Here is a 12,099-nt window from a genome sequence, read left to right on the forward strand (position 1 = left end):
ACAGGGCTACAGGGGATACTCTGATGTCTGACAGGACTACAGGGGATACTCTGATGTCTTACAGGGCTACAGGGGATACTCTGATGTCTGACAGGACTACAGGGGATACTCTGATGTCTTACAGGGCTACAGGGGATACTCTGATGTCTGACAGGACTACAGGGGATACTCTGATGTCTTACAGGGCTACAGGGGATACTCTGATGTCTGACAGGACTACAGGGGATACTCTGATGTCTTACAGGGCTACAGGGGATACTCTGATGTCTGTACCCCCATGCCTGGTGTAAACATTACTGTTAGCCATTTTGGTATACACCAACTATCATACTTACTGTCCTTTCCTCCCTTGTCTTTATCCTTCCCACCTTTGTCTTTATCTTTTCCTCCTTTTTCTTCAAAACAGTACATGAAAGTTCTTATTTACAATAATACAATCAATTACACATACATGTATATTGTGTGTTAATTTCACCCTAACCAAATGGAAAATAGTAGTTTTTAAGATTTTTATGTTGTGGTATATTGAAGCTATATGAGGATATAGGTTTTTTACCTAGCTAATATGTCGGTACATGTGCAAGTAAAATACAATGGTATTTACCTAGCTAATATGTCAGTACATGTGCAATTAAAATACAATGTTATTTACCTAGCTAATATGTCAGTACATGTGCAAGTAAAATACAATGTTATTTACATAGCTATTATGTCGGTACATGTGCAAGTAAAATACAATGTTATTTACCTAGCTAATATGTCGTCATATGTGCAAGTAATACACAATGTTATTTACCTAGCTAATATATCGGTACATGTGCAAGTAAAATACAATGTTATTTACCTAGCTAATATGTCGGTACATGTGCAAGTAATACACAATGTTATTTACCTAGCTAATATATCGGTACATGTGCAATTAAAATACAATGTTATTTACCTAGCTAATATGTCGGTACATGTGCAAGTAATATACAATGCAGATAACGACGGGGCAGTAAACAAGCCAAATTATTGTGAGTGTAATAGGAGGAAGAGAAATGCACGGCTAGACATAGATTCAAACTTCGGACCCTCCAAACTCTAGACAGACGCTCTACCAATTGAGCTACCTGGTCACTGACTATCAACACAGTCCAGTTCCACTACATGATTAATCCAGCATCTTTTATTCTGCCCAGCCAATAATCTAGTCAGCCAGCATCACTTATACTGCCCAGCCAATAGTCTAGTCATCCAGCATCACTTATACTGCCCAGCCAATAGTCTAGTGAGCCAGCATCACTTATACTGCCCAGCCAAGAGTCTAGTCAGCCAGCATCACTTATCCTCCCCAGCCAATAGTCTAGTCAGTCAGCATCACTTATACTGCCCAGCCAATAGTCTAGTCAGCCAGCATCACTTATGCTGTCAACATCATTTACTCTACCCAACCAACATCCTACTTTTTCTTACCCTGGACAGGTGTATCCACACTTTTACCGGTGTGAGATTACCTTGTCTCACCCTAGGGTTGAGAGGGGGGATTCCCCTATTCATAACAATGGTATGACGTCACTTAAACAATACAGTGACGTCATGTCAACAATCCATCAACGCTAAATCAACCCTGAATTTAGCATGTAACGTTATCATTACATTCAATGATTTTGTATATGATACACATTGGGAGAAAAGGGTAAGGGAAAAAGAATCATTCACCCCCTTGTGGGTAAGATAGGGGAATCTCAACCCTTTGGGAAAGGTTCTTAAGTTGCCAAACACTCGGCAAAGCCTAGTGTTTGGCAACATAAGAATCTTCCCCCTAGGGTCGGGTTGAGATTCCCCTATCTCACCCCTAAGGGGATGAGAGATTCTATTATTCTCTATGGAGACACCATGAATTGTCCTAGTACTCAATTGTCCTACCTTTGTCCTTGGCATCCTTTCCCTTGTCCTTGCCTCCATCCTTGCCAGACTTGGAATCTGCCTTCTCTGTCTTGCCCTCCTTGCTGGCAGACTCTTTTTCTGACTTGTCATCCTTAGCTGTTTCCTAAAAAGCACAACATTGTTGCTTATCACAAACTTGCTGTAAACACATATACTAAAAAACATTTCTTCCTTGGTATATATATTTCAGAATTGTATATTTAACACTCTAAGACATAAAATGCTTTTGAAATATTCAGTGAGCCTTTCAATCAAAACAACAAGGTTATTTTTTTTCAGGAAGACAAATAAGACCATGAAACATTGTGTTAAAACAAGATTTTTAAGCAGAACAATTGACAGAAGATGAATTATCTATGGAGGAAGCAATATATATAAATGACGAGGACACCAAATACCAGATTGATCAGGTAATAAGCCCTTCCATATCTATTGCAATTCAGTAGAAATGCCAACAGATGCCATTTCATTGTCCTGTAATAAGCCCAATTTTACACATTGAGTCTGAAAATATGTGTTGAACCTCTGGGCTTACTGAACGACATATACTGTAAAGGTATAAACTGACCATGTCTTACAGGACATATATTGTAAAGGTATAAACTGACCATGTCTAACAGGATATATATTGTAAAGGTATAAACTGGCCATGTCTTACAGGATATATATTGTAAAGGTATAAACTGACCATGTCTAACAGGATATATTCTGTAAAGATATAAACTGGCCATGCCTTACAAGACATATACTGTAAGGTATAAACTGACCATGCCTTACAAGACATATACTGTAAGGTATAAACTGACCATGCCTTACAAGACATATACTGTAAGGTATAAACTGACCATGCCTTACAAGACATATACTGTAAGGTATAAACTGACCATGCCTTACAAGACATATACTGTAAGGTATAAACTGACCATGCCTTACAAGACATATACTGTAAGGTATAAACTGACCATGCCTTACAAGACATATACTGTAAAGGTATAAACTGGCCATGTCTTACAGGACATATACTGTAAACGTATAAACTGGCCATGTCTTACAGGATATATACTGTAAAGGTATAAACTGGCCATGTCTTACATGACATATACTGTAAACGTATAAACTGGCCATGCCCTAGCTTGTTTTCTACAGATAACAACATACCGATGGAGCAGACTCTTCCTTCTTCTCAGCCTCCTGTTGCTCCAGTAAGGCTTTTTCCCATTCCTGGAGGGGAAGTTTCCACTCGGGGAGGGAACCCTTCAACAGGTCCCACACTTCATTTATATGACCGTACCTACAAGGGGCAAATCAACAGTCAACAATACTTATGAGTTATCATGGCACCATACTTCAGCTGGAGTTCACACCATACATAGACCACTTGTAACATCAGCTGGTCATAGGGTGACTTGGTTACTCATGCAGTTATCAAGATTAATTTACATTTTGTCTTTTAAGCCAATTCTAGATGAGAGTAGTTTGGTTAAACACATTCTGTGAGGTTGGGTTTACATACAAATACAGTAAGTAAAACAAGTTCTTATATTATTTAAAGTGATCAAAATTACTGAAATATTGAAATCTTGAGACTAAGGTTAGAATTTTATTATGTTACAATGAGATTATTGTTCACAACACACATAAATATTGGAATCAACATGCTTGTTATTCACAACAACAAAGACAATATAAGAGAAATAATCAGATTAAGACAGTACTTGAGATTTCACTACTATCAATTAATGGTTTTAATAGGCACTATAAAATATCAATGTGAGCACCACATCTGGAATGTTTCCATCAATTTGTGTTGTTTAACCTTTGAACAAATGTCCCTGAATTTGATTCACAATAAACAGTATGACAAGTAAAACTCTGTGTTACACATTAAATCTGTTGTTAGATATTTCAGGTATTTATATGTGGATTTGTAACTTTAACAGCACATATTACAAAGATAACAAGTAAGTCAGGCCAACAACAGAGCAGTCAAAAAGATAAGTAAGTCAGGCCAACAACAGAACAGTCAAAAAGATAAGTAAGTCAGGCCAACAACAGAACAGTCAAAAAGATAAGTAAGTCAGGCCAACAACAGAGCAGTCAAAAAGATAAGTAAGTCAGGCCAACAACAGAGCAGTCAAAAAGATAAGTAAGTCAGGCCAACAACAGAGCAGTCAAAAAGATAAGTAAGTCAGGCCAACAACAGAGCAGTCAAAAAGATAAGTAAGTCAGGCCAACAACAGAGCAGTCAAAAAGATAAGTAAGTCAGGCCAACAACAGAGCAGTCAAAAAGATAAGTAAGTCAGGCCAACAACAGAGCAGTCAAAAAGATAAGTAAGTCAGGCCAACAACAGAGCAGTCAAAAAGATAAGTAAGTCAGGCCAACAACAGAGCAGTCAAAAAGATAAGTAAGTCAGGCCAACAACAGAGCAGTCAAAAAGATAAGTAAGTCAGGCCAACAACAGAGCAGTCAAAAAGATAAGTAAGTCAGGCCAACAACAGAGCAGTCAAAAAGATAAGTAAGTCAGGCCAACAACAGAGCAGTCAAAAAGATAAGTAAGTCAGGCCAACAACAGAGCAGTCAAAAAGATAAGTAAGTCAGGCCAACAACAGAGCAGTCAAAAAGATAAGTAAGTCAGGCCAACAACAGAGCAGTCAAAAAGATAAGTAAGTCAGGCCAACAACAGAGCAGTCAAAAAGATAAGTAAGTCAGGCCAACAACAGAGCAGTCAAAAAGATAAGTAAGTCAGGCCAACAACAGAGCAGTCAAAAAGATAAGTAAGTCAGGCCAACAACAGAGCAGTCAAAAAGATAAGTAAGTCAGGCCAACAACAGAGCAGTCAAAAAGATAAGTAAGTCAGGCCAACAACAGAGCAGTCAAAAAGATAAGTAAGTCAGGCCAACAACAGAGCAGTCAAAAAGATAAGTAAGTCAGGCCAACAACAGAGCAGTCAAAAAGATAAGTAAGTCAGGCCAACAACAGAGCAGTCAAAAAGATAAGTAAGTCAGGCCAACAACAGAGCAGTCAAAAAGATAAGTAAGTCAGGCCAACAACAGAGCAGTCAAAAAGATAAGTAAGTCAGGCCAACAACAGAGCAGTCAAAAAGATTAGTAAGTCGGGCCAACAACAGAGCAGTCAAAAAGATTAGTAAGTCAGGCCAACAACAGAACAGTCAAAAAGATTAGTAAGTCAGGCCAACAACAGAGCAGTCAAAAAGCATCAGCCAAACCTATAACATTCATTATATTTGTGTTAATAATCTATATTTAGTCTATTGATTTTGTGGTTAAAAACAATAATTATGATTATGCCAATTTCAGTCAATGACTAACTGTCCACATCATTACATATTTCAGCTGCAAAAAATGCACATGTATCCTGTACAAAACACTACCACCACAAATAGGCGTCACACCAAATAGCCCACACTACACGCCTGGCTAGACACACGCTACTCCAATCAGATCCTTGCCTGAGATCATGTGAGGCGGACTTTGAGCTCTTTACTCTAGGAGCTGTTGTACTCCCTTCCTGAGAGCGTGGCGTGGAGCTTAGCTGGAAATATTTATCAAGCACCTGGCTAGCAGACACTAACGGCGAGGCGCGGCCTGCCCCCGGAGGGTTGACGGGAGGAGGGAGGGGTGTGGCCAGGAAACCCCTGTGTGAGTAGACGAGTGGTCAGCATGCAAGAAAACACAAATGCAGACCACACAAGCCAACGAGGCTCTGGTCAGCTGTGACAAGCAAAATCATAGAGTGCTGGTTAATGATGGAGAAACAATAGATAGACTGGGACCACGGCTGCACAACTCAATATTACCTTATAATTACTGTGATAATCTTAGTGTAATGACTTCATAACCAAATACTGTGATTATCTTATAGTTAATTAGTGTGATATCCCTACAACTAATTACTGCAATAAACAATTACTGTGATAGCATTATCAATAATTTATGTGTAACCACAGAACTATACCCAATTACTATGACAACCTCATCACTAATATAAGTGATATTGTAGCTAATTACAGTGATAACCCAATAACAAATTACAATCACAACTTCATCATTTATTTCTATGATAACCTGTTAACTAATTTCTGAGTGAACTCATCATTAAATACTGTGCTAAACTCATTAAATAATTGCTAGAATGTGAAAATCACTGAACTAATTACTCTGTGTAAAATGTCATCATTTCCCACTAAAACTCCAGATCTTTGCATTTATAATGAAATTAAAACCTATTACTGTATCAAGCTGAAACTAATTATTTACTATGTACCTTCACACTGAGAACAATCAGTGATGTATTAATACTGTTTGTGTTATACAGAGCTACTTACATTTTTACAGAACTATAGAATTTGTCTGATAGCCTAAGTTATATTGCAAAGATTGCCCTTCCTAATATTAATTACTCCAAGTACCTGATTTTGTGAGACATCACGTGTATGTTTTTTAATCCATGCATCTATGATCAGGTTATCAATTAATATGACCTAATAATACCTTATCTTTAATTCTAAATTGTAGAATAATGAAATTTATCATACATTTGTACATATTCCTGAAATGGTTTGTTTAGCATTTGCAATACTGCTTGCTGTGCACAGACCATATCCTGTATGGACCCATATCCTGTATGGACCCATATTCTGTATGGACCCATATCCTGTATGGACCCATATCCTGTATGGACCCATATCCACCAAGCACACTATATATCTGTTTTACCTCTGGTTTAACACATTTCAAAAAAATCATGCCTTTAATTTTACTGGATTTTGTTATTCACTGATAATTTTGACGTACTAAAATATCTACTGTGTGTATAACATGAAAAAAAAGGTTATGAAATTACCATTCCATATACTACCCTGTATCAAACCTCGGGCCTCCAGCTCGTCAGACTGATATGGAAGTCCGGATTGATAGAGAGGAAATATGGAAATGGTCATATAAAAACATCTAAATGTTTAATTTACACTGACCAGTACAAGTGACCAGTACAAAGTTAGCAGCCGTGGCCCAGCAAGCCTCAACAAACTGAAGCTGACCAACATTAGTGAAGAGGATATTAATGTTCTGGACACAAACATGTAATATAGGTATGATATATATATATAGGAGACAGACACCACAACACTAAAGTGTATATCAACATCTATATAATAGTCAAGCCTTGCTCTTACATATAGCATAATAACATCTATTTCAAAAACATTAACATATATAATCATTGGAAAACAAAAAGGTTAAAACCATTGCTGAGGTGATGTTAATAATTAAATTCAAGAAAATTTTGAAATTATTTTTGCAGACTGAAAAAAATAGATTTAGCTGTATTTGAATTGTTATTTGAAGAATAGTGAGGTAGTATGGCCATACAGCTGTGTCCCCTGTATTACTCACGCTCTGGGCGCAATGTCAGCTATATTGATATAAGTGGTCCCATATGATAGTACATTTAAAATAGGAGAACCAAGCCTCAGGACTAGCAAATTGCAGGTATAGATAAATCAGCATAGCTCCCTGTGGCTCGACAAAATCTTGAACGGAGTTACATTTTCCTATATTCATGTCATAATTGTATGAAAAATTATGTTTTCAAGGACATTTCCAGTAGCATACGGCCATTGGAAACTCACACATAAGAGTATATTTCATAAAATTGAATTTTCTCCAAATAGATATAAAGCTTTGAATTTTCTTTTAATCATAATATGATTTAAATATTGACAGTAACATCTAATTTTCTATGTTGAGACAAGCTGTATGTCCATCCCAGGAAAAAAACACTAATCACCCAGGGTATCTGTGTATAAATTACACACTCGGCCAGTGAAACTATACATCCTCCACAGAGAGGCTAGGAACTTACTGGAGTGGGATGGATTCCGGTATCCAGCCCGTCAGACACTGGATAATGCTACAGTCCCCAAACTCACTGCTTGGACTGCCTCCTGTGTAACTGTGGGCACAGAAACAACAGTACAACAACAGAAAATATAAGTAAACATTATGTATAAGTATCATTTATGTATAACTGTTGTCAATTAATCACCAATTCATATTACCATTGATAACACATATTATGTATGTTTAGTGGAAGGAAGGTTCATGTTGATGTAAGTTTATAGCAATTATCCTTATGGCTATATCATCACACATTTACACTATTGATTCCATATAAAACTAAGTTATGAGGTGGTGATTTAACAGATGTGATACCTCCACAGCCTTAAGCTTACTTCTGTAACAAAAGCCAGGTCATTAAAATCAGACGTTTCTTTTTAAGATAGTCTAATCATTAAAAGCTGGGTACATACTCGAGTGAGGCCACCTTGATGAGGGCCTTTGTAAGCAGTAAAGGCCAGAGTTCATGTTGGTTTGTCGTGGCCGGTAGCAGCAGGTTCTCGTTTTCATCCACAGGTATCTGATCATCTATAAGGATCTTCCTCCACACACCCTGATAAAGTCATGCCTGTGTTATTATCATCTACATTTCATACTGTTAATCAAACATTCTACTTATCACTGGAAGTTACTTAGGAGTAGATAATGCTCAAAATAGCTCTGTTTTACATATCAGGTGTACATAGGGTTTCAAATGCTCATCATGTCAAGTAATAAAAAAAGTTAAATTGTTTTGTTTTTTAAATTAACATGTATCTTAAAGAGTCCTGTAGGTAATACCTTTTAGTGAATCAGTTTATATTACAGCACATTATAGAATAGTCTCTTCATTAATGAATTCCAAAGAATTACTATTTACTGTGAAAGTATGTCAGTTCAGAAATAAGTGTTAAATGTACAAACTGAGATATATTTCAATTAGAACACATAACAACAACCAGTAATTCAGTAAAACAGCCTAGAAATAAATTTAGATCTCAACATGAGACTTTGTAACAGAGCCAAGTTGTTCAAAAGATGATTTGCTAAATTACTGTTTAATGACATTTTCAACCTTTAATAATTTGGTCAGTAAACAAGGTAAAAACTTGTTATTTTACATGTAATTTTACTCGACTTAATATCTAAAGGATGCACAAAAACTAAAATTTGCACTAATCAGGGATTAAGTTAATCACCTTTAAACAACTGAGCCCAGATGATCTTAAGACAATGTAAACCACCGAGGTATAGACTCACCATCCAGTAGAGGCGGACAGCGTATTTGCCGTACGAGTTGTAGGGGGGTATGTGTGGCCCCTTGACCACCTTGTTGACTGCATAGATGTGTTCCCAGGGCCGCCAGGAGTGAGAAATCTCCTCGTACGGTACAGAGGGATCAGCCTGCTCTGAGGGAGCGTTCTGGACCGCACTAGTTTCCCATAAAAACGTGATCTGACTGATGATGAATCGCATCAACTGGAACGGAAACACACAGATGATGGTAGGTGTTGATATATTCAGGTCAAGAAATTCAAATTAATTTAAAACTACATAAAAGTCAAGATCTATAACTGAGAAAAATATAATAAATAATAAGCAATGCCATGACGTTGCACAGATATGAACGTTGGACAAGGTTAACGAAGGTTTAAGACAAATGCAGTACGTATTTATCATCAGCAGATGTCAAATAGGTGAGATACTGCCTCCTCCTGTCAGCATCGGATGTAACACTGAAGTACAACCAATAATCCTAGAGAATTTAAACCAGTTTCTCAGTGAGTGACAGATACTAAATTGAACATGGAGGAACTTATAACTTGATACCTAAGAATGAGATCAGTTTTATATTTAGCTATATTCAAACAAAATCCTGACGATTTTAATTTGAATGCAAAACTAATTGCATTGGAGAAATGCTTTGAAGAGTGTCTCCAGTCTGTAAAGACATTGTCAACATCTTGTCATCTTAAGTTACATAACAACCCAGCCCAGCGGTGCAGTAGATCTCCACAAATCATCCTCACCACCGACTGGTAATACTCTCAACTTAAAACCTTTATATCTAACTGTATGTTCGATCCAATATTTTCTATTGACAGATTAATTTTCCTTTTGACTATATGTGACCTGTTCTGATATGATTTCCAGACAAAAGGATGTTGACATATTGGATGTAGAAGTTAGCTGACATTTACTACATAATCTAGATATTGATTTCTAACAAATTATCTTGGTGGAGATTGAGAAAATAAAATTATAAGAAACGTTGTGATGTGCAAACAGGACTTGACAAGCACCTGCTAACATTAACAAAGTGGTGAAAACCAAGTTTCACCCGTGACTTGTTATCAGGAGAAAACTGTTGCCATTACTGTCAAATCAAACCAAGTAATGATCAGTGACCAGCAGTGGCAGAGTGTACAGCCCTCACCGACAGACTGATCACCGACAGGCTGATCACCAACAGGCTGATCACTGACAGGCTGATCAATACACAGCCGCCACTACCTGCTGATTAATGGTCATAGAAAATCAATTGCATTCAATTCCTAACAAAATGCTTATTGTAGCTTTTATAATGACAGAATGACCGACAAACTGGTCAGCAAAGCTGTTTATACTGACCGACAAACTTGTCCATTGGTCAAGGTTTACAGTTGTATATTTTACACCTTACAATGACCATACCTATGATACACAGGTACATACACAAACTACCTGGTTACAGGTTCCAAAGCATGCAAACAAAAATTTCAAAACAATGTTTTTCTTCTGAACATGTAAGACATGTTTTATATTTCATATTTATGTTAATTGTTTCAAACTGCTGCACATGAATTGATGCAATTTTTTTATTTTGCATTGTGGAAATGCTCACATCTTTTAACGTTGAGATAATAAGCACAAAATATTGACATGCAAATATTTATTTACAGATATTAAGACATAACATCTAGAGTTCGGAACTGTTGCCAATCTAAATATTTCTACACTGCGATCAGTTGAAAAATCCACAACGTGAACATTTCCATGCACAAGAATTTCCACTTTTACAGTTAAGCTAATTAATCAATTAATGTTTTAGCAAATGTTGTAACGGTCCTATAACACACATTGCTATTGATGACAAACTTAATAAAGCCCGGTGTCAAAAGGAAATGAGTATGATCCCACAGTATTGATATTTTGTATGGACCTATTGCTGTGACTATCTTCACGTTTATAGTACATTATAAGTTTTACTGTACACTTCCTGCGAGAAATTGTCTCTGAAAGAACCATTTCTTTAACACTGCTATCAGCTAAACAGCCAACAGAGTTGTAAGTAGCAGCAATCATGTTAGCAGTTGTTTGGTGAAATCTGGTCAGGTCTCGCAATCATTTACATTGCTTAAGTTGTCATTTGTGATTACTCCAGAACTTATCTTATAACAAATATACAACATCATAATCAACACCGCTATACCATCACCATCAATATATTTCAGACCAAATTTACCAACATCATTGTTCTAATGATAGCTGTGTTGGACATCCAGATTTCTAATAAGTTGATGCAAGTCAGCAAAGCTGTTTAATACCTCAGATGACAGCTTCTCCACTATACTGACCCGCTGACCCAAAACACCTAGACATCCATTTAAATGTTTTTACAATCTATTTCTCAGCAGGAGCAAATCTCTACCCACTGAAAGTCGTCATGTAGGTTGCACAGCATCACAGAGTATTAAGTGTAACAAGGGAAGAGGCTTATCTTATTGAGCATCCCCCATGTAGTATCTACCACCATGTAGTATCTACCCATAATACCCAAGTGTCTAAGACGAGGTAATAGTCAGTTTTCTTAATTAGCATGCCTAGTGCCCAGTGGACATGGTCTGATGCTATTGTGGTCAAGAGATGATTTGAAACTGAGAGATAAATCTACCCCTAATGTTCTAAGCTTTTGTTCTCTGAAGTAAGCTAAGCTTCTCTTTTGAAAGCTCCAGACAAACAAGAGGGCGACCACCATCTGGCCTTTGTCCTAGCCAGATTTCCCTTGATAAGTGGCTTGTTGTCCTTCAACTGACTAAGCTTTGTTTCTCTCAGGGGGAGATACAGACATCCCTTGTTCAGGTGTTAATAAGTAAAGCAGATTAGGATACAAACCTCACTGTGGTGAAGATGTTCGTTAGCCTTGATGAGGTCAAATTCTCCTAGGCAGTCCTGATCCACCACCACTGGTGTCTGTAACAACGAGGACAGTGGTCAGTGGTTATAACACCT

General features: G+C 37.2%; 1 protein-coding gene across 20 annotated transcripts in view; it reads right to left on the reverse strand.

Annotated features, from left to right (window-relative positions):
* LOC110465731 (androglobin-like) overlaps positions 1-12,099 on the reverse strand; it is a 78,765-nt gene that overhangs the window by 48,964 nt on the left and 17,702 nt on the right. For 19 of the 20 annotated variants that reach the window (XM_021521755.1, XM_021521760.1, XM_021521750.1 and 16 more), the window contains 8 exons: positions 11,983-12,060; positions 9,088-9,306; positions 8,262-8,401; positions 7,814-7,903; positions 5,400-5,585; positions 3,088-3,220; positions 1,909-2,032; positions 336-395 (listed from right to left, as the gene is read on the reverse strand). In XM_021521755.1, coding sequence (XP_021377430.1) covers positions 336-395; positions 1,909-2,032; positions 3,088-3,220; positions 5,400-5,585; positions 7,814-7,903; positions 8,262-8,401; positions 9,088-9,306; positions 11,983-12,060 — 1,030 coding nt within the window. The remainder of the gene's footprint in view (positions 1-335; positions 396-1,908; positions 2,033-3,087; positions 3,221-5,399; positions 5,586-7,813; positions 7,904-8,261; positions 8,402-9,087; positions 9,307-11,982; positions 12,061-12,099) is intronic. The other variant, XM_021521762.1, reaches the window with a different exon arrangement.

Source organism: Mizuhopecten yessoensis, unplaced genomic scaffold (genome assembly GCF_002113885.1).
Source record: "Mizuhopecten yessoensis strain PY_sf001 unplaced genomic scaffold, ASM211388v2 scaffold11099, whole genome shotgun sequence".
NCBI classification, from domain to species: Eukaryota; Metazoa; Mollusca; class Bivalvia; order Pectinida; family Pectinidae; genus Mizuhopecten; species Mizuhopecten yessoensis.